Raw genomic sequence first — 22703 nt, forward strand, 5'->3', positions numbered from 1 at the left:
TCATGTCTATAAACCCCTCTATTTCAGCCCTGCTCAGAACAGGCTGTTTCTGTGTCTGTAGCTTTAAATATGTAAATGAGCTGTGTCTGGCCACGCCCCCTCTCTGGAAGGGCTCGGGTGTACTCGCTGCTTTCTGGCTCCATGTCCTATTGTTTACGGTGAGAAGGCAGACTCAGAGGGCAGAACAAACACCTAGCTGTGGGAGTGTCACCCACCTGGGGGAGGGGCTACTGCCCTTTGTGATGTCATGAAGGGAACATCATAGGTGTTGATTGGCCCAACCTTAAAGGGCATTTCAGTAATAGCGTCCTTCACAAGGCTCTTTAAACATTTGTATGTGATGTTTTTTTTTTTTGAAGTCATGAGTGAAGCCGAGAAGTGACGAGATGTCCTCAATGTGTTAAATAACCACCAACGGACTCTCAGGGCAGACAACTTATTTATAAGACAGTTCAGTTTCAACCAATCAGAAGGGCTCTTTTCATCCTGACTCTGACAACACAACCTCTCTTTGAGTCAACGTTAAAAACTCTTCATTTATCAATAACTATATTTCCATACAAATTCATATAAAACAATTTCAAATTAAATAGGTGACATTAAAAAAAAACAAAAAAAACAAAAAAAACCACTTGAATTCTCAAGGCAATCGCTCGAGGAGATAATTTTCTAGAAAACATCTGCCACGTTAAGGACCGCATCAACGACAAAAGGCCAAAACATGATTTCCTTGTTCACTTTAGTTTCCTCACTTTGTGTTTGTTCAAACAGACACACAGCAGAACACAGCGGCCTACAGTGGCTCGTAGTAATAGTAGTGCATGCTGCAGCCACTTAGAAAAAAAGAAAATCCACATTTAAAACCACATCATCCTGTACAAACATGGAATCGTATTCACATCTAAGAATTTATCAACGGATTAATCAAAGAAACGGGGAATCAGCATGGTGATGTCTTTTTCTTTCCCCCCCCCCCCCCATCGTCACATTTCATCGCTCCGCCAAAAAAAGAAAGTCACATCACGCAGCGACATCGATCAATCGAGAAGTTCATGGTTATCGTTTCCCTTTCAGCCGCTGGTCGATTGTCATGAGTCCAGAGTGGATCCTGCTCGGCGCCTGATTATCGCCCTCTTGTCGGGTGGCGTTGTGCATTTCTTCCAAATACAAAAAAAGGAAGGTTGTGAAGGAGGACGACAGGTTGCAGGGATCCCGTCTGGGCTTCTTTACCGACTCCATGCATCACACAACACCTGAACACAAACCACATCGCAATCTCACCCCACTATCTTAATTAGACGCTATTATTCAAAGTAACCGACAATCGGAGCCTTTAATTAGACTAAAGGGGAATTTCAGTTTTGTTTGAACATGTCGGGGATTGAATTACTCGTAGATAAAAAACAAGATGTGCTCTGATTGATTACGTTTAGTTCACTGGTCGTCTGTGGGCAGCCCTCCACTTTGAATGGTTACTCTGGTCTTAATCGGGCCACGTTATAGTTATTGTCTTCATGACGGGGTTTTGTGTTCTAAGTGTGAGTGTGAAAATGATGACATATTAACATCTGCACCTTTTTTTTTTTTTAACCTAACACTCAAGTCACGCAGCTCAAGTCCAAAGTGCATATATGAGCCTTTGTAAGTCCAGAACCCCCTGTTGGACCCAGGCGGGGGAGAGGGGGGGGGTCAAGCTCCTCGCCCTGGCAGTGTTTACGCATTGCGCTGCTGTACTTGTGTAATATAAGACCCAGACCTACCTGTGCTACCTGCTGAGCTACAGTGAGGTCAAGACCACCACAAATGAGCCAAATCCTCATTCCTGTTTGGTCTACAAAAAAAAAAAAAGCAGTCTGTCACAGCACAGAATTACAGAGTCCTGGCTCCATCCGCCATCTTTAGTGCAGTTTTTTTTTTTTTCCCCCCCAAGTGGAGCTATAAGGATTCAGTTCACCTGAGCTCCACAAGGAGAGAGATCTGGACAATAAGGTTCAACGCATCCACAGATGTCTGTTTATTTATCTCTCCTCCGTGTCAAAGAGAGACGGGTTGCATCTTATCTTCTTCTCATTGGTCCTTAAGCAGGTGGCCAGCTGCCACTCAGACAGAAATCTCGTAGGTTGTGCCGCCGACACCCGTAACCTTCTTCACCCCGCTGCCCTGGGGCTTATGAGCAGGACTCTGCAGCAATGCTGAGCTCGGATAGGCCAGTGAGGGCCGGGCAGACACGCCGATTGGGCGGGAAGGAGAGGAAGGGGCGGAGCAGGAGGAGGTCGGGGAGAAGGGCTGGCTGCCGTTGGTCCGACTCAGATGGTTCATCTGGATCAGCTCATCCCTGGTTTTAGAAAAACACAAAGATAAAAAGTGTGTTTCTATTCATGACAGGAAGTGCAGTTTGTGGGCTTGTTTATACCCCCATTTAAAATCCATCCTGGGTAATGACACAAGAACAAGTGTTGACATTATTTTTCACAACAATGAGTCTCCTTGGAGCACTTAAATTTGGATCTCACTTGCCTGTCTCACATGCAAATAAGTGCCTGCCTGTTCAAAAAGACAGAATGAGTCATTGTTTACATCTATGCATGGGTTTGTCCTCACCTCGCGTTAATGTAATCACATCAGGATGGATGTTTATGTTAGGTATAAACGGGGCCTTCGATAGTCTTTTTATCGTCCCTCCTCTTTTAAATGTGACGTCACTGATCATTCTCAGACAGTGTCAGGCTCTCACACCACAACAGTTTTTATCACGTTTGACCATGAAAACAAATCAGTTAGTTAAAACAGGAAGACCTTTTTTTTTTTTTTTAGTCCAATCTAAATAAACTTGTTTAAGAATCAGTAATTTAGTCTAACAGTTCACTAGCTTAAAAAATCGAAACAACACAACGGAGACGCATCAGAAACATCAGTGCATGTCACACGACCCGCAGATGGGCCGATGTTTATTTGCATCCCTTGTGATTAACTTTGTGTGTGAACTATGTTGCCAACAATGTGTGAGAGCTTGAGTAATGCCATGAGAAGTTTATTTTTTATTTTTTATAGTAGAATGAATCACTTACGATAATTTACGATTTACTAATTTACGATAAACCCTCCAGGCCTGCATGAGACATCAGGTCTGGAGGGAGGATCTCATGCAAACAGATGGACCAAACACAAAACACCAAGAGCGGTCGCATCTTTTTTTTTACCTTGTGTGAGATAACCTAAACATAAAACACATTCACAGTCGGGACACTGAAGCCATGCAGCTGTGAAATATCAGCAAACAAAACAAACTCTGAGCAGAGTGGAAAGCAAACCCCAAGTAACAAAGATCAATTAGATTATCATGCAACAGTGTAAATGAGAAAGTCGTGTTTAGAGCAGAAGATGTGAAGAACCCACAGACTGTATATACAACTGGACAGTAAACCTCGGCCTGTTGGACAAATCCCTGCAAAGGGAGCTTAAATGTTGGGGATTTGCAAGTACAGTATTGATCTGCTGATTGATCTGCTGATATCGCTTACAAAACCACACGTTTGACTTACTGATAAAAAAAAAAAAAAAGTGAAAGAAAAGTGTTGAAAAGTTACGTTTCCCCAGTTGTTGCTGTGTTCTGATCAGCTGTCGATCTTTTCAAGCATCAAATGACACATTAAAGAGAAACTGTAATAAGAACCCCTCACTGGGCTTGAGGAAAAATCTTTGAGGTGCGTTTTGATTTTATAGTTTGACCCCATGTCCCATCTATTACCACAAAAAGAGGCGGGGTTAGTGAGCTATGCTGCGAACGGTCAGAAGAGGGAGCTCTAAATCTTCTGGCTTGAGTGAGCTGAGGTAATCTGCTGTCCATTGTCTATACAGTCACTGAAGAAACACACAAAGAGCATCATGAAAAGATACCCTAACATCATGTCTGATGTGATTAACTGAATATAATCACACCAGATATAAATGTATTTTTTTCAGAATAATGTGGATATTGACCATAAACTGTAAGATAAAGCCCTTACGGCTTTAGTTTGGTGTTTTTGTATTTTTTGCTTTTACCACCTCGAGGTGAGATAACTCAGCTGTCACCGGACTTTCATCGGAAAAGTAAATACATTTTTTTTTCCAGGTGTCCAAACTAAAAGGAATACATTATTATAAAAGCCACATTCAAATTGGCTCTCTCCCATCACTTACAGGCTTTAATATAAACAGGTGCTTCATGACGTGGATATTGTATTTCTACATGTACAATTTGTCCGCTGAATGCAACAACAGTAATTCTATCATCTATTTTATATTGTGTCTTTATATTAACAGAATCTGATCACTTTGATTATAAACACATTTATTCTTTATTCTCTATTATTTATTTATAAACCTCCTCCTGTTTGAACATTGGAATCTAAAACAAGATTAGAAAAAAAGTTAAGGTTAAGGTTTCATTTTATTTAACTTTGTATTTTTTGCACATTTAGATTTTAGTGTGAATATTATTTATCTTATTTGACCTCATTTTATTTCATATTTTACCGTACCTTTTTTATCTACATTGCACCGTGGGGAGGGGGGAAACGTAATTTTGATTTCACTGTATGTCTGACATATTTTGGAATTGACAATAAAGTAAAGCTTGAACCTTATTCAACTGCTGTATAATAACAATAAATCAGTCAATCTGTGCCTTCAGGCTTTTACAGAAGGACAAATACGAGCATGCAGAGAAAATCTGTAAGCAGAGGGAAAAGAAGGAGCAACTTACAGGAAATCTGTCAGGAGGAGGAGGAGGAGGAGGAGAGAAGGGAAGAGGAGCAGGAGGAGCAGTCAATCAGGTAGTCAGGTTTTTCAGGCGGGCGGGTGTTTTTTTTTTTTTTTTTTTCAGGGTTAGCAGCAAACCAGTCGTCCTGACCAAAGGTGAAACTCATACTCACTTCGGAGCTTGTATTCCTCCTCCTCCTCCTCCCATCCCTCCACCTCCTCCTACCCCGGCTGCATTCGCACCAGCTGACGCAGAGGCCTTTCGGACCAGCCGGTACTGCATTTCAGCGGCAGCAGCACTCGAATAAGAGAGTGACTTGCCCAGAGGTGGAGGATGCGGGGAGCGGGGAGGGTGAGTGGTGGAGGTGGAGGTGGGACCCAGCGGGGTGTCTGTGGAGCGGGTGCGGTAGGGATAAGCGTGGTGTGGCGGTGCGTGAGGGGGAGCAAAGCGTGGAGGGCGGGAGGTGGAGGAGTGGTGGTGATGATGGGAGGAGTGATGGTGGTGGTGATGGTGGCGATGGTGATGGTGGGGGAGAGGCGGAGCAGAGGAGGAGGGGGGAGCAGAGGTTAGACTGGCTGATGGAGAATGAACGCCAGGCTGTGGCTCTCCCAGCATCCGCTCCCTCTCGAGTGGCGGCGGAGAGGACGATGTTGAGGAGGAGGAGCGATGGAGGAAGGGGTGATGGTGTTGGTGGGCAGAGCGGTGGTGGTGGTGGGGCGACTGGGAGGACTGGGAGTGCATCTCGGCTCCTCTCTGCTGCGACGACAGGTATGGGGAGGTGTAGCCACCTGATGCTGGCGTACAGGGTCTACCAGAGGGAACCTCAGGGGCTGCTGAACCAGCCACCACCCCTTTGGCTAAGTCTTCCCCACCTGCCAGTAAGCTGTCATATGACAGGCTCCCGTTGCGTGACGGGTGATGAGGTGGGGGCGTCTGATTGGCTAAGCTCTTGAAACTGGTGGAAGTGGTTGTCGCCTCGGAGACGTGTGCTGCACCTGCGGAGGTGTGCGTAGAGCTCGAAGATCGCGACGCCACTCCCGACAGAACGGTGGGGTCGGAGAAGGAAGGATAGGAGCGTCCGCCAAGGGTGTAGCCGGGGATACCCCCTCCTGCCACCTCCCTCCCTCCCTCCCTTCTCTCCCCACCTCCTCCCCCTCCCACTCTGTCCGATGAAGTGTCCCTGCGGTCCAAGCTGGGCTGGGAGCGGAAACCAGGCTGCTGGCTGGACTGGAGGAGGGAGGAGGTGGAGGAGGAGGAATCTCTGGCACTGCCAACACTCTCTCCTCGACTTAACTGGAGGAGGCAGGAGGGAGGAGGAGGAGGAGGTAGGGAGGGAGGGAAGGTGAAGAGAAGAGGGCAGAGAGAGGGAAAAGAAACAAGAAGCTCAGCAAAAAGGAGGAAAAGTTTCTGCACAGCTGGAGCTCCCTCTAGTGGTGACATGTCAAACAGCAACTCAGCTTTGGCTGGAGAAGAACTGATACCTTTTTGCTTAAATTAAGTATGATCAATATTTTTATATTCCACATGTTAACTCACATAAAGATCAAGGAAAATATGTTAAACAAGTTTCTGCAGTTCAAAATGTTAAAACAAAGCTGTTACTGGACCAACATCGCAGGTGTCGTCAGTGTGATCATTTCACTTCTCAATCATTGATCCTGATTAAAAGCATGTCTACATATTTAAATGGGTTTCATTGAATCCCTTCTTTTTCTATCCACTTTTATTTTGAAATATATGACGGCATCCATTCCTCTTTTTGGTGCAATGAGAACAAAATTAATCTTGAAAATGTTGTACGCTGCTCAGCTCCATGTCGAAACGAACAACAACAACAAACAAACAAACAACAAAAAGATGGAAACAAGTGGATCTCTTTGGAGTCGTCTCATATTTAAGCAGTTTAATTTGCTGGGGCGATAGTCGGACGTTATCTGAGACATCAAGACGTGTTTCTGTTGTCCATTCTTGACCAGCAACAAGAGCCTGAAACATCAAAACCTACTGGTAGGACTGAAGGGACAAACATAGCTGAGCTACATGGGAACAAGATGTCGTCTACAGGAGACACACGTCTAATCAGGGAAGAGGAATCAAAGTGAAAAGGAAACAAACTAAAGAGAAAAGAATGAAAACCCAGACAAAAGAAAAACAGCACAGAAAGCAGGAGTGACAGGTGTGAGGAGATGAGCCAGATGTGGGTAGTAATACTGAGGGGAAACCAGCGTCACTATAAAAGGTGTAAAGAGGTCTTCACAGGTCAAAACTAACAGATCCAACTGTGCCGCTCCGGGGACATGAGATACAAATACTGACAGGAGCAGCATTGGTGATGTTCTTTTTCAGTATCTTAATGTGTAATTTTTGGAGGGTTGGTGGTCGGACGACGAGTTTAAAGAAAGGAAGATTAGAGGAAATGAAACAAAGCAGCTTACTCTGTCGGCAGAAACTTTAAGGTTTGAAACACTACAAGGAAAAGTTTCAAGTAAACATTTCCCCAGCGCTCCCCAAATGTTCTCACCCCTTCCTTTTAGAGGCTTTAAAAGTGATTCACCACAGATACCTGGAGCCGCCCCTACCTTTACTTGTATAACACATATCATACGCTCAAGTAAACAACAACATAACTTTTGTTGTTTTTCTTAAATGATGAAGCTCTTTGTAAATTGGTTCATTTTGTTTAACAGAGCCAGAAAAGAAGCAAGAATTTTTTTGTTTTTATATATATAAATAATTCCCAGTCCAATCCTGACTGATTGGTGCTCTGAGTCGGCAGAAACCCAAAGCCCAGGGTGGGTCATCTCTTCATTCTGTTTTGGCTGATTTCCAAACAGGGTTATGGAAACAACCCTCCCCCACTGCACGACTCCTGCTGACCCCTACAGCCTGCATGTTTAACAGAATGTAACCACGACAACAGTGACGACACTGAACAACTCAATGAGCTTCCAGATGGAAGTCGAAGCTTTTCAGCAGCAGAGGTGATCATAACAGATCGGTCGATAGATCTGTGATTTTTATAGATTTATTTGGACCTGATCTTGTAGACCATCATAGACCTGCGTCTGGAGTCTGATTTCTTGTTTCAGGGTCCTGAGACCCATGAAGACCTCGACCCGAACAAGGCTTTGATGTAAACAAACCAAATCATTTTTCTCCGAGTCAGTTTTATACTCGATAGTTGTTTCTGGATGGTTACAGTATTTTACCCACATCCCGAGCACACAGAGCGGAGCGGACACAAAACGTGACAAGAGAAAGAAAATAATGCTTCTAGAACAATCACTTACTGATACTGATCAACAGAAAGCCACTGAGAAACCAAACCAAGATGGTCGACAGGAAATCAAAAAAAGAAAAAAAACAAACAGAAAAATGAGTTTTGATGAGTATTGTTCTTGTTTGTTACCTTGCCGTGTTTTCTGTGTGTGTGTGTGTGTGTGTGTGTGTGTGTTACCTGATTAGCATACGCATGTGTGAGCGCTGTGTGGTTCTTGCCGGGGCTGTAGGTGGGTCTGTACTTGTACATGGTCGGGGTGGGAGGGGCTTTATTCAGCAGACTGCACTCTGCAGGGGGAGGAGAAGAAAGTTATTTCAGCTCATGTGCTCATGACTGTAAAACAAACCAAAGAGCTGGATGAGGACGTTGCCGGTGTTACCCTCCGTGTTCCCCCGGGTGATTCCAGGATAGCGGAGCTCCGGTTTCGGAGGAGGAGGAGGCTCGGCGTCACACGACTGGCTCTCCATCATCTCAAGACTGGACTTAGACTGAAAAGAAGAGAGTTAAGGAGTCACATTTAGTTGACTGGAAGATGGCCAGGTGAAAAGATCGAACTCACGTCTATTACAATTAAAGAACAATGACCGTCTTTGACCACATATGAAAAGGTCGAACAATGAAATAAACAACAACGAATCAGTCCAGCTCACAGAGACGTTAAAAGTGGACTCCTGTTTTCCCCCTCAGCTGTGAAAACTCAACAAAATATACGACAACTACGACGTCAAGCAGCGTCTTTATCTACAACTTCAGGTCATTTAATGGTACTCTATCCCTGCTGACACCACACAGCCCGTTAACCTCCCTGGGCACTATAATACACTTTAAAGATATATCGATATATTTTCAAACAAGATAAAGGGTAAGTTAGTTAGGGTAGTTTATGATGCATTACAATAACTTTACAAGCGTCTTCTGTACAGCTGCCAGTTCTCTCTCCCTCTCTCTCTCCGAGCTTTGGTCCACATTGCCCAGCCCTACTTTGACAACCATCTCCATGACAACCATATTTTACAGATGACTTCACACCTACTCAGAGCCTGGTGTAAGATTTAAGGTGTGACTTCTGCCTTTAATGGAAGTGTCTCAGCTGCAGAAACACCTTTAAATGTTAGTAGAGCGTTAACTGCGTCTGAACCCGTCTGAATCCAGCGCTGCATCCTGCCTCGTTTGTTCAGCAGCGTTACAGACTGTCTGCACTGATAGTTGTATTTACTCATGTGACCTTACTGAATTTCTGACTTTTGAATTTCAAACAGCCGTTAAACCTCCTGATGCCATCTGGCCTTGCCTATATGCAAACTTACCCGGCACAGATTTGAATGAGTACAGCACACTTGCATAACATCTGTTTAGCAGCATGTACAAGAGACTAAAACTCATTTCAAATCCTACACAGTGATAAGTTTGTCCCTCTGAGGCCCCAGGTCCTTCTGCTCTTACCCGGTGCAGGTCTCCCTGGATGCCGTTGTCCAGAATCTTTGCAGCCAGCTGTGCCTCTGTCAGCTGCGGCCGAAGAAAAGGAGGCTGCACACACACACTCTGCACACACTTCTTCCTGCCCAGATACCTGCAGAGAACACGGGGACACTTTTCACATCTCTTTCTTCAAACGGAGCATTAAACATGTTACTGGTTGATTTTGTGCAGGAGGACTTGTGTCCTCTAACGGCATACGAACTGGCAGCGTCTACATCCTTCATATCGGAGTGCTTCTCAACGCTACTTCCTGTTGCTAGGTTACAATAGTTGTCTTGCAGCACTTGTGCTTCCCTCGGCAGTGACTATTGGGTCTGTCTTAAACTGCTCTGTATGCTTAATGTTTCTATTCAATAAAATGTAAGAAAACAAACAAAGGGATTGTGTCCTGTAGTCTGGGTGCACTGGCTCTGTGTTTCTCATACGGGAGTTCCCACCAGAAGTTTTATAGATTAGTCAGTGAGAAATGACATCGATGAGCATTGACGCCCTAAATTAAGTTAAATGCACTTTATGGAGCTATAGATCTTACTGTAGTCACTTTAAAATACCAACATACAACAACTGATTGCACCTCCCTCATCTTTCTTGATGTCATATTGACGATCCAACACCACTAACAAATTGCAACAACACCGAGGCCTTCAGAAGGCACAACACAGAGGCCTTCAGAAGGCACTGAAAGAGTTAATCCAGTGGAGCTGGTACGGTCAAATGGTGAGGACAATTTCAGACTTCTAGCGCTGATCAAGCAGGTAGATTTCTAGCTTTGTGTCTACAAATAACTCCGTCAGCTCGTGTTACAAGCTAGCGACACCAAATCCATGCAGCACAGATGTGTTAAAGCTAGCTGCCTCACTTTAAAATTGAGCCCTCGCTAAATTTCAAAAGCCTATTTCACTGGATTAAATACATCACTATTCTAATATATTGATGTCAGATAAATACAACACATATCTGGATCTTTGTCTGTTACAGTTGGAGACATGCCTTCGAAACGATACGTAATGCTTATGAACCACAGACGAGTATCATTAGTTAAAAATGAATCACCTGGGTGCCTGCGAGCTGCAGAGGACATGAGAGACATTCTTCCAACATCCATTTGTGAACGGGTTCACACCTCCTCTGAATTTACCCGTCACCTGGAGAAAGACAGAAGAGACGCATGTAAACCTCGATTGTATCGTTTATGATTCCTTTTTTTTTTTTTTTTTTTTTTTAAATCTTGAACGTAAGTTTTCTCTGTGTCCTACCTGTTCGTTGGTCGTTCTGCCTCTGGCCACAAGCACGATGTGGAAACCAGTCAGACCAGCAACAGGGATAAAAAACAGGCCTGCGACACACATTACAGCCAGCCTGAGAGCACGCAGGGTCAAGGAGTCTTTGTAACAGATGAGGGACCACAGAGATAATGTACCCGTCTGGACCGGAGAAACTTTCTGAAAACCACATGAATCAAATTCTGATACAACCATTAGACCCCTCTGAAGAAACGGAGCAACTTGCAGGGTATGACAACATCAGTGAACCTACATATTTCTAAAAATTGACTATTCAAAAAGACATGTTACAAGGATACGTGACAATGGCGTGCAGGCGGTCGATGTTCTGGCGATGGTAGAGGATGAAGAGCAGGCCGAAGCCGAACACGGCCATGATGTGGGCGGTCAGCGAAAGGAGGAAGAGGAAGAAGTAGCGGTAATTCCTCCTGCCGATGCAGTTGTTCACCCACGGGCAGTGATGGTCGAAGTCCTGCATTATGAATGTTCAAAATAAAAAAAATTAGAGGAGCAACAGTTTGTTTTATTCAGCCAGGAAACAGTAACTACAGTAAGATTACAGAATTTATGATGTAGATGCTTGACTTCCTGAATTTCCCCATTGGGGATCAATAAAGTAATATCCTATCCTTTAGCGCCTGTTGACAAATTTTCAACCACTGTGAAAGTTTTTGAAAGCACTGATACCATCTACGGTATTTATAGCCCGATCATTTTGATTGATCAATTAAGCACTCGCTCAGAGGACGATGTGTGTGTGCTGCCTCAGGACTAGAAGCCTTGCAGAGTCACTCTGCGTACATTACAGAAACATTTAGCAGATGTATAATGTCTCTAAAGTGCTGCTGCTTGTTTTAGCGTCAGTACATCCAAACTCTCCCCACACCACATCAGGTCAACAAAGACACTCCCAGCATACCGCTGATAAAGTTTAGTCAGATGTATCGACACTGGCTCTCAAATCAAAGGGTTCTTTAATGTACAGGGAGCAGATGAAATAATCTATAGGAACATAGATGATAAGTGAACGTGTTAGCCCACCTCCACACAGTTGTCACAGACGGAGCAATGGGAGCACCGCGGCGGTCTGTAGAAGCGGCACGTTGAACACCACTTCATCCTGACCTGGATCCCTCTGATCTCCACCGTCTTGTAGAGCGGAGCTCGGAAATCGTCCTCCTTGTCCTCGTCCTCGTCCGCTGCAGAGCGCGAAAAGAAAACACAAACATGATCCCACACGACTCATGAAAAGGATAATTATAGAAGCTCCGACATCTCACACTTCATTGGACGTCGAGATGAGTAATAGATAAAAATTAACATGCTGGACAATAAAGACATTTTGAATGGAAAACGACTAAAAACGTTGTAAATATTCTATACCAAGAAATATAAACTATAAAAATGAAGCGATGTAAACACAGTGCAGGTCAGCAACATACACCTGTGTACTCACCTCTGGGGAAGATGCCAGGGTCCATGAATGTGGCCATGCAGAAGTTTGCCAGAACAAACAGGAAGATGACTCCATTATAGATCGGGATGGCTACGGAGAAACGCTCCGACAGCCACGGACACCTGCGACACAAACACCGAAGATGAGACCTCCACACCTTGGAGGATGAACGGGAACGAGACTCTGTGGTTTCAATCTGAGGATTTGTAAACGGCTCATGAATAAATTAGATTTGTTTCTAAGCAAATGTTTCTCATCCGGATGAAATAATGCATTGTGGGAAACTTTCAGACTACTTCCTTAATTTGGATTAATGCACGAGATGCAAAGCTTTTTAACTTGGAGACAACAACCCGAGCCACACAAGTAGTGATACAAAACATGTAACCAAAACTATCCAGTAAGTGTCTTATATTGATTTTAGTTTGTGTGTGTTTCTCATTTCACAGGAGTTACGTTGAGACAACATTGTCAATTTGTCGACTGACGTCCATGGACTTCAAAACACCTCTTCAGTAACCAATGGGTGTCGTCGCTGAGACGACTTCAGTTTTTTTTCTTTTTTTTTTAAGTCAACGCTACGACGGCTGCATCGAGCACATGCATGGTAAAAGGACTTTTCTACACGTTCACACACTGATGGTAGAGGTCCATCAGGAGTTAATAATCCACTCAGACAAATTAACACGGCACCGATGAAGCAGTGGGAGCAACGTGGGGTTTAGTGTATAACTCCACGAGACACGTGGCTGCAGGAGCTGGGGATCGAACCCCTACGACCGTTCACAGCCGCCCACGCGTGAACATTAACGTGCACAGGGGACCGACGGCTCAGCTAACACGATTAACCTGCTGACACTGCGTGTGATCATGTGGCTATGAACGCTTTATACGACAGGAATACAACATGTTTGATATGAAGTCACATTATTATGAATCAAAACGATTCATTGGTGGTTCAATAAAACTTGTAACGGTGACGTTGTCATTTTATTGTGTTTGACAATCTGTTTACTGCATAATTAGACGTCTTATTAAAATGATTAGACACTATTAGTGCCATATGGCTCTCGTGGTGTTTCTTTGTTATTATGTAGGGAGTGAGAGAGTGACGGCTCGGAGAGGAACAAACAGAGGGAGACTGGATGATGGGCTTTTATCAGGGTGACAGATGTTGGCCTATTTTCTCCTCGCTAATCTGAAGCACAGAGCTGACTGACCACCACGATGCACACACACACAAACACACATTACATTTCCTCACACACACACACACCTGTCAATCTGACTTTCTCACTTTAGAAATCGTACACGTTTTTCCCCGACAGATATTGCTTCACACACTCCAGCGCTCAGCAACATTTTTTTTTCTTTATCACACACACACACACACAGCAGAGCGAGGTGTCGGAAAGATTAGTGATGACAGTGTATAACACTGTTAGCTTAGCATTCTGTTGGAGACACTCGGGGCTGACAGCTTGAAAAGTCTGTTTATACATGAAAACAAACTTTGTTTTTATAACTTGGTTTTTACAGCCAAACTCAAACTCCTTAACTAGAAAACAAGCTGAACACCTCGTCCCTCTCAAGACTTCAAATAAACGACAGCCGCATTGTTGATTTTTATCAAAAAAGTTGCTATTCACAAGTTGCCATTCACTTTTCCTCGTACACGTAAGAAACACACACCTCTGCTGAAATAGTTACGATCAGGAGAACTAAATTAAACTGGAGGGGTTTCATCCGACAAAGGGGGAGGTTTCCACTTCATGCAGCTTCAAGGACACTTTGCTCTGGGCTGAAACAATCAAAGACTCGACAGTCCGGTCCATCAATGACTTCACTGAGAACTCGGTTCTTCTCTTTATTAGCTGTATTTTGCTTGAGAGGTGTTTTTGGATGCTGATAATCGGGCCGTGTGTGTGTGTGTGTGCGTGTGTGAGACACTTACGTGAAGCAGAAGAAAAGTGTGGTGGAGCCAACCAGGAAGAACGTGGCCGCCGACACGGGGACGTAGCGGGAGGGTCTCAGCGGTCTGCTGGGCGGGACGACTGTGTGGGGGAGGGGTGAGGAGGATGGACCCCGCCCTCCACTCTTACTGCTCCCACCTGGCATCACTTGCTGTGTGTGGCAGTGTGAGTGTCTGCTCTGCAACTACTACTCCAACTGATGTCTCATTCAGAGCTTAATTGTTTATTGGTAGTTTTTGGGGTCGAGATGATGGAGTAGCAAAAACGACAAAAAAATATATATGGTAAAAGTTGATGATGGGTCCTTTATGTAAAACACACAAACACGCTCCTGTGCATCACAACACAGAGACAGTAGGAGAAGCTTGTTTTTCTCGGGGTCTTAGGTCAATCCTGATCTTCTGTGGGTGTGTGTTCCAGATTAAAAGGAGCTTACAGGTCGCTCTGCTGTAAAGGCTTGTTTTTCTGTCAGCTCGAAAAACAGGTGGGAAGGTGGGATGAACAAATAAGCCACTGATAGGAAGAGCAAGAGGGGTCCGGACTATCTCTTAAAGACCTGCAGATCAACTCAGACCACCAGTTTAAATCTTGTCCACTCAATTGTTCCATCAACTACATGCAAAAGCAAATATCATTCTTATGGGCATAAAATGATGTTCTGCTTACTTCACAGCAGTGTGAATAAAAGGCTTGGTGAAAGGAGAAGAATAGTGCAATTAACGAAACATGGGTGACATTTAAAAGTAAAAAAATAAATAGACCACTTTGGAGATACAAATAGAGTTCTAGTTGTAAAGTGGTTTGAGTCTAAAATAGAGGGAAAGATGAGGCTTTCCTCTGATGTTTAACTGATGTACTTTGATTTAATTGGTCAATAATTGGGAGCGTAGTGAGGTACCAGAGTTGGGAGAGGTAGACCTGTTTTAGAGCAACTGCAGAGAAATGAAGCCAAGCTCAAAGAGAAACTGACTGACTGAGATTTCTGTTTTTCTTCCTCTGTGCAGACGAAGGTGCGATTTATTGGAGAATGCAACTGAATTTCAAGTCACATCTGATGTGAGAAAAAAAATCTTGAAAAATAAAAAACGGGAAAACAAAAAAAAAACAAACAAAAAAAACAATAACCCCTCTCTCCTGCTCTCTGTCAGAGAAGGAGACAATTTGCTTTCAGTCCAGGACTCGTATTAGAAACAGGAGTCTGTAAGCGGGCCAGTGGAGCAGCCTGGTTTTCCTGTGTCGGGGCATCCCTAAACCCCGTCGGTGGCTGATTCAGACCAGCTCACCTGCCTGCTGCACCGGGGATGTGATTGGAAGACAAAAAGCAGGAAGTGATGGAGGGGTTCTTTCCAAAACAAGTGAGGGAAAACCCAGGAGAACATCCATCAGTATCCATGTACGTGAAACGTTTTGAGAAATAGCTACGATTACAGCGAATGGATGATCTTCATATCTGATATATCACTCAGTTCCTTCCCCGTTCTGCTGCTTTACTGGACTGCTAGTTATGTAACTATTAGCCTCCCAAGGCCGTTTTCCTCCAGGGCCTTCCCTCGGCTTCCTTCCCCAGCGGAGAGCACTGAAGCTTGGATAACGCCCTCTCACAACAATCCCATCGAGGATTCAGACTCTCCAGAGCACAAAGAAACCTCGACGAAATGTGAAGAAGTGTTCACTTTAAGTGTTGAAGATGAAGACTCCCGGGGCCATTTCTATCTCAAGCATTGTTTGGGTCCTTCTCCAACGTCTGAAAACTCTTTGATGTCATGCAAAAACAAATGGATCCAGCCTGGTTGCTCAGGAGGCTGCACCTACAAGGTAAAGAGAGGAAGGATGAGCTGGGAAAAGAGCATTTAGCTCAACAGATTTATTTCCACTCAATCAACTGACACTGCAAGAACAATTAACAGCCTTGTATGTACAGACAGTCAGAGCTGTGCACTCCACAAACTGAGAGCTGCAACTAAACAAACTCCAACAATCACCGGTGCTGGATAACAATTATAAGGGAAACTTGAACTTCCTTAACTTGTATGAGAAGAGCAGGTCTCAGGCCAAAGACTGGAGCACATGTTACAGGGTGTTTTCACTATCAGAACTTTCCAGAGGTACCGATAGGACGAAGGTAACTTTTTAGTTGGGAAAACTGCATAACAGTGCATCTTATAACACCCAGTTTGTTTTAGTTTGTTTCTTTTAAAACTGTCTGGTACAAAACAAAAAAAAAGCACATTGCATTATGAAACAAATAGTACAAACAACGATAGCTTTATTCATTGGTTTTAGAGATTAAATGTTATTTTTCATTTGTACAAGTTCATTAACATGCTTTTACTTTTGGAAAATGTACAAATCAATCCGATTCAGAGTGCTTCAAAAAAAGAGCCCAACTTATTATCAAATAAACAAAACTCACATTGTACTGTAGAGATCCTCCAGTGATTGACTGTACAGCAGGGCTGTTATAAATGTCAGGGTTTTATACTGTTAAAGGAGGTTCATTGACTGATAATTATTACAAAAAAAATAACAAAACATTCAAACAGAAGTGTGTTGTGTTTTTACTTGTGGTTTAACAAGGAGACTTTTCACTCGTCATTTCACACTTGACAAACATACTTCTAAAAACTGCTCCGGTTCTTTTCAAGGGGACTACGTCTCGCTTGCTTGATTTGTTTTGTTGTTTTTTTTTAGCTCTGGACTGCAGGTAAAACATTCAGAAAAATTAAGCAAATTCAGATTGTAGTGAAGCTAAAACATCTTAATCGATCAATAGTTTATGAAAGTTTTCTATAAGCGGTGCATTTTAAACTAAATTGCATAAGATGTATTACTTGCTGGATTAGAGACTACAGGCAACTAATCAAAAAAAGAGCGGGTGCAAATACAGAGAGAGAGAGAGCGTACGCCTGAGAGTGCAGGCTGCTCTCTGAAAACATAAATAAAATCAGAAATATACTTCAGCGGCCATAAATTGAACTGGGCGGCCCGTCTAAGAATCATCTATGTGTGGGAAACAGTGCACGCTGTGTTGTATTTGTCACCAACAGGAACATCAACAAGTCTGAGTGTAGGTGTCTCTGGCCTCTCCGCCTCCTGTCACAGCTGAATTAGAGAGTCAGACGGGCAGAGACTGAGAACCTGTACTCTCCTGTTCACCTCATGGAATCAAGACTTTAACCTTTAAATCAATAAGCAGATGAGTGCACCTGTTCAGACCTGTGATGCTCTCTGAATACACTGAACTTTCAGGAATTGCTCATTCCAGTGTCCCTTTGCCTTTAGCTCGACCTGTGTTGATGTTCATCAGGGTGTTGGCCTTTTCAAACCTCATAAAGTCAAAGCAAATGAGGACAACAACCCATGACAGAAGGTCTCCTGACCAATAAGCATCCCCCGAGTCTGGCACACGAGAGAAACTCAGAAACTGGGTCCCCAGTGGGGCTGTAATGAAAGACTAGCATCTGTCCTAACCAGGGGTGTCTCTGATTTTAAATCCCAAAACATTATAATCATATCCCTACCCTGCTACTTTGAGCACATCCAAATATAAAAAAAAAATATCCCACTTTAGTTAACCAGTGACCTTTAGCTGTACATTTGGCGACATCATGATTTCTTCAGAAGTCGGAGCTGACGGATAATTCACAGAAACAGGTTTAACAGAACTGGAAAATCCTCCCGCTTCCCTGAAGTCACCGGCGTGGAAACCCTTTGTGTTCTCTGGGAGAATCAAATCGGCTGGCAGTAAAATAAAAAGCCAAAATAAACATGCACAAACAATTTAGTGGTTGGTCGTTATTATGAAAACAAAACAATCCTTCTAAGCCGTTTATATGCCAACTGAGAATTAATTCTTTGCCAATATTCCTGTTGACGTGCAGGCGTCGATACTTGATGAATAGGAGCTGTGTGTTTACCGAGAAGAGACTGTGTGTGTGACAATGTGTTGTGTAAGCTCATAAAACTTCAATTATAACTGCACATCCCACAAATATTAATCAGGAAGTGCTGCATTTTAAAGTCCTATAATCAGGATATCCAAACAGAACTATGTTTCTTTCCACATTTGCGTTTTGATTAATCTTTAAATGTGCATGTTGAACTTGAGATTGACTTTAAATATGCATTCAGGCTGATTTGGGTATTTTACAGTAATGTTTTTGATAGCCACTGTCTCAATATCAGAATATTGTCTTATTGCTATGAATAAGATTTTTTTTGTGTGCATATAAAACTTGTGATCATTGGTTATTAAATGCTTAAAATCAAAAATCAAATCAAGCTCTCGTTGAAGAATCATGACACGCCATCTTTTTCAGAAATAATAATCATATTTATGGTCAAACCCTCGTAATCGTGTCAACCTGAAAACAGAGTGTGCTAACAACAATTCATATAAAGAAGCAAAACAAATCAGCACACCAAGGTGCTCCCGTTAAAAGATTTATGAACCAGTGATGTTTGAGCCGACCGGCTCTTCATCAGACTTTGCAGATCTTTGAGGGATGTGTGCGTCTTCTTTTTTATTTTGAAGATAACAATTGAGCCATTTGCAAAATCTGCTGTTTGAACCTTCTTGGTAGCTCTTCGTGTCTGTTTTTCAAATGGGCTGTAAGCATTAATGTGTTAGTGATGTCACGGAGTCTCATCTTGACATGTCACTGGCACAGCGGAAGACTCCCCCGCTGACCATTTTCTTTCACCTTTGACCATGAAAACAAAAATCAGAGTTGGTTTAACAGGTGACCTCTTCTGTCCAATGAAAAGCCTCCATTCTGAATCAGCATTCGTTATACTAGATCACAAGATTAAATTGATGAGTCACAGCAGATACACATCAGCTACTGACTTCAGTGCACGCTACATTATTTGCCTGTGAGCTTAAGACTCATGCAGGGCCGATATCAGCTAACACTGATGTTCAACCAGTTCCTCATTGGACCCTTAAAAATATACTATACACCCATGTACTAATCACTGGGGATGTAACGATCCACTAAACTCACGATACGATTCTCTCACGATTTATTTTACAAAATGAGATTGTAGACAAATGATGAGTGAAACAGATTCCTTTACTTCTCGTCAGTGTGGTTTGGCCTTTTCATGTTTTTATTCCCTCAACAGGCAGAGGTGATTGGAGCTTCTCATTAAATGCTGCATCATGTTGGTTGTGTTGTTCATGTCGTTTCTCGTCTTCTTGTAATATTTGATCGCAGTTGTTGTCTCGTCAGTTATCTTCTCACTTTCTGTCTTGAAGCCACAATGCTTCCACACCTCAGATGTTTGCGTCCTCGATTTCTAAATCTTGATCTGCAGCTGCTGATGCTCACCGTATTATTGCGATTCATTTTCAGAGAAATGATCTGAACTTTGACACCTTTGAATTGATTTATCTTACGTTTAATCTTTACATCCTCGAAACCTTTAAAATAAATGTGCTACAATGTGAATATTATATATATATATATATATATATATATATATATATATATATATATATATATATTTGGGTTTCAGGCTCAGCCAGTGTTTGGTGTCTGAGGAACTGTGTAAAGATTGCTAACACACGTCATTCACACTATGCACACTAGCAGCAATTTAAGATTTGACATAGTATTGACTATCATATATTCATCTGATCTTTACAGCCCGCCACAGCACACATTTAGACGGGTTTAAGGTCAAGAGCAAAGAGTGTTTCTCTTCCAAATCACCTCTGAGTAGCGTGATGCCCAATTCTGAATATAAACTGCAACACAATGAGGAGGGAATCAAACCATTCAGTGAATCTTAGTCTTACTCTTAAATAAGTCAAATCCATATTGTGAAGATTCTATGAATTTACCACAAGCTCATGTTTCTTTGTGCAAGGACAACTTCCATTAAACCATATTACATAGTGTAGTTCACTTTCATTATAGTGGTGTCCTCTTTTATTCTGCACAGAACAATCAACCCTCCAAAATATGTAAATATGTTCTTTTTTTCCCCATCATTTTAATGCTGAATCCTCCCTCCATAGAGGCTCATTCTCTACCCTCCAACACTGTGAATGCTACGAACCCCTCACAGACACAATGGCACCTTCTTACATCTTAAAGGAGCCTCCAGCACATCCACGCATAGAGCCTGGGTGTGTATGGTCCGCTGCAGTCACGGCAGCAGTGAGGCCCATGTTACTGTACATGCATCAAACCTGCACAATGTAGGTTTCTCCTTTTGCACCACCGCCCCCTCCCCTTATTAATACCAAGAGGCTAATTTCCAGTCCCATTTGCGTTGTAATGTGATGTAAGATAAGAAGACGTAAAATGCATGGATACAACGCTTTACAGTAAGTAACCAGTCCTGACTGATTGAGTCACACGGCCCAGCAGCGCTTTGGTTTGACAGCTCATAAGACGTGATGTGATTCATCCGGGCAAAGGTGTGCCATCCTCCTCTAAACAACGACAAGACAAACCCTAATTAAAAAAAACCTAACAATTTAGCGTTGAGGTTGAGATAGGACATCATACCAAATAATTTAATCGATCAATCAGAGGTCCAATTTGCTAATCGGCGTGGATATATATATATGATGGTGCAATGACTTCTGGGTGCTATTATCGGTAATGCAAAGCAGCAGCTCCCAGGCAAAATATGAGGAAATAGCATATGGCTTAGCGTTGTGTGCAAGACCTGCAGCACACATTTGGGAGTGGGTAGTACTGAAGCCGGGGTGGGGACCCACAGTGAGAACAGGAACTGCCATGCAGACCCGGTTTAAGGTGCAGAAAAGGGCTGTTTTATGTCCGTAATGATGAAAATAGGGTGGAGACAGAAAACCTTAATGAGCCACAACGGCAGCACCATCATTATTATTATTGAGCACATTAAGAACAATACGTAGTACACATCAGCGTTACGTCAACGTGGACACTTAGTATTATTTCATAAACCCTGAAATAGTGATTGCATGGTTCATTGTAGGTAAATACACTGGTTTTCTTTGGTTAATCTGGCTAGCAGCAGGCTAATAGTTCAGCTCACCTGAAGGAGAGGGATTCAGGGTCCAAACAAACAGATGTTCCAGTCCTTGTTGTTAGGTTTATGCCGGGGTTAAAAAAATAAATAAATAAAAAATCAGCATGGACATCTCGACATTACTTTCCCAACATGTCAGTCATCTTTAAGCTGTGCTGGGGCTAACGCTAGCTGTACCAGCGCCAGGCTAATTTACAGATAACGTTAAACGGTTGGTTAGCAACCAGCCGTTAGCTTCTTTAACTTCCTCGCAGGCTGCTCCGCAAACACGGAAGTGTGAGAAAAAAGGTGAAGAAAAAAAATAAAACAAACAGTCCCAAGTATGTGTTTTTCTCATATATCCATAAAACTGGTGGGCAGCAGCAGCAGCAGATTCCCAGAGGCCGACATATTTGTCAGTACTACAAAACTCTGATGCCAGGGTCCAAAGGCGGAATTGTCGCAATTAAATCCTCCCTGATTCGACGACAAAGGTGTCAATCAAGGAGAAATCGAATTATATTGGTTCATTCTGACGTTGCCCCGCCTACCCAGGAGTGAACGTCACGATTGCACTAAATCGTGATTAAAATGTATTCCCCAGCACAGCAAAAGCTGCACGCCGCTTGTTGACTGACCTGCAATGGATAATAAAAAACTGGGTAATATGTTTCATTGTCACTAAGCATGGTAGGCACATAAGCTGTCTCTGACATGAGGTTTTAATCCTCTCATGTGACACACTGACACAGTAACGTATGTTTGTGTGTGTGCGTGTGTGTCTGTGTGTGTGTGTGTGTGAAAAGTGCCTCAGTGTCCACATAATAATAATGCACCCATACATGCACAAACACACATCCTACCACACACACATACAAACACACTTGGTACACAACAAAGAGGAGATTAACATGACAGCAGGGGCTATGAGGATAAACCCAAGCTCCTCATCAGCACACACACACACACACACACACACACACACACAAACACACACAAATATTAGAAAATCTCCCAAAAAAATAACAAATCTAAAATGCTGCCAACAGGAAATAATACTGAATTGAAGTGTCTCGCTTTGTGTATGTGTGTGCAGCGTGTGTTGAAGACCCTTGGCAGTCAGCATGTGGGTCCATAAAGCTCTTAAACTAAGGGGGCAATCATGGCATAAAAAAACAACAATGGATGATCTTTTCATGACCCATTTCCCATGTGGGATCGAACAAAGAAAACATTTTTTTTTCAATGTGCTTCCACTTGACACTGAGTATTTGCTCTTCAATGGCTATTTTCTTTGTTTTTCTTGTAAATTAGGGAAGACAGATGTAATCAAGTGGAAATCAAGAATAGACACACTGTAAAACATATCTAATAATAATGATGATTTTTTTTTCTGAGTAATGCAAAACAAATATTAATTAAAGTGGTCAAAAATTATTCCAGGGACTGAAAAACATGGTATTTCGATGCCTTGGGCAGT

The 22703-nt window shown here is 42.9% G+C and overlaps 1 protein-coding gene across 2 annotated transcripts; it reads right to left on the bottom strand.

Moving 5' to 3' along the window:
• Positions 1-420: 420 nt before the first annotated feature.
• zdhhc5a (zDHHC palmitoyltransferase 5a) lies at positions 421-21725 on the bottom strand. Of its 2 annotated transcripts, XM_079338575.1 has the most exons (13): positions 21497-21724; positions 21251-21295; positions 14197-16023; positions 12243-12364; positions 11828-11985; positions 11086-11258; positions 10760-10862; positions 10557-10648; positions 9468-9594; positions 8404-8512; positions 8202-8311; positions 4917-6037; positions 421-2335 (listed from the first exon to the last, which is right to left on the bottom strand). In XM_079338575.1, the coding sequence occupies exons 3-13, from the start codon at positions 14358-14360 to the stop codon at positions 2101-2103; spliced, it is 2514 nt and encodes an 837-aa protein (XP_079194701.1). In that variant the 5' UTR covers positions 14361-16023; positions 21251-21295; positions 21497-21724; the 3' UTR covers positions 421-2100. The 2 variants fall into 2 exon arrangements, with proteins under 2 accessions (XP_079194701.1, XP_079194702.1); XM_079338576.1 differs by lacking the exon at positions 21251-21295 and having other exon boundaries at positions 21497-21725.
• Positions 21726-22703: the final 978 nt, after the last annotated feature.

The sequence above is a fragment of the Symphodus melops genome, assembly GCF_947650265.1.
Source record: "Symphodus melops genome assembly, chromosome: 2".
In the NCBI taxonomy this organism is placed as follows: domain Eukaryota; kingdom Metazoa; phylum Chordata; class Actinopteri; order Labriformes; family Labridae; genus Symphodus; species Symphodus melops.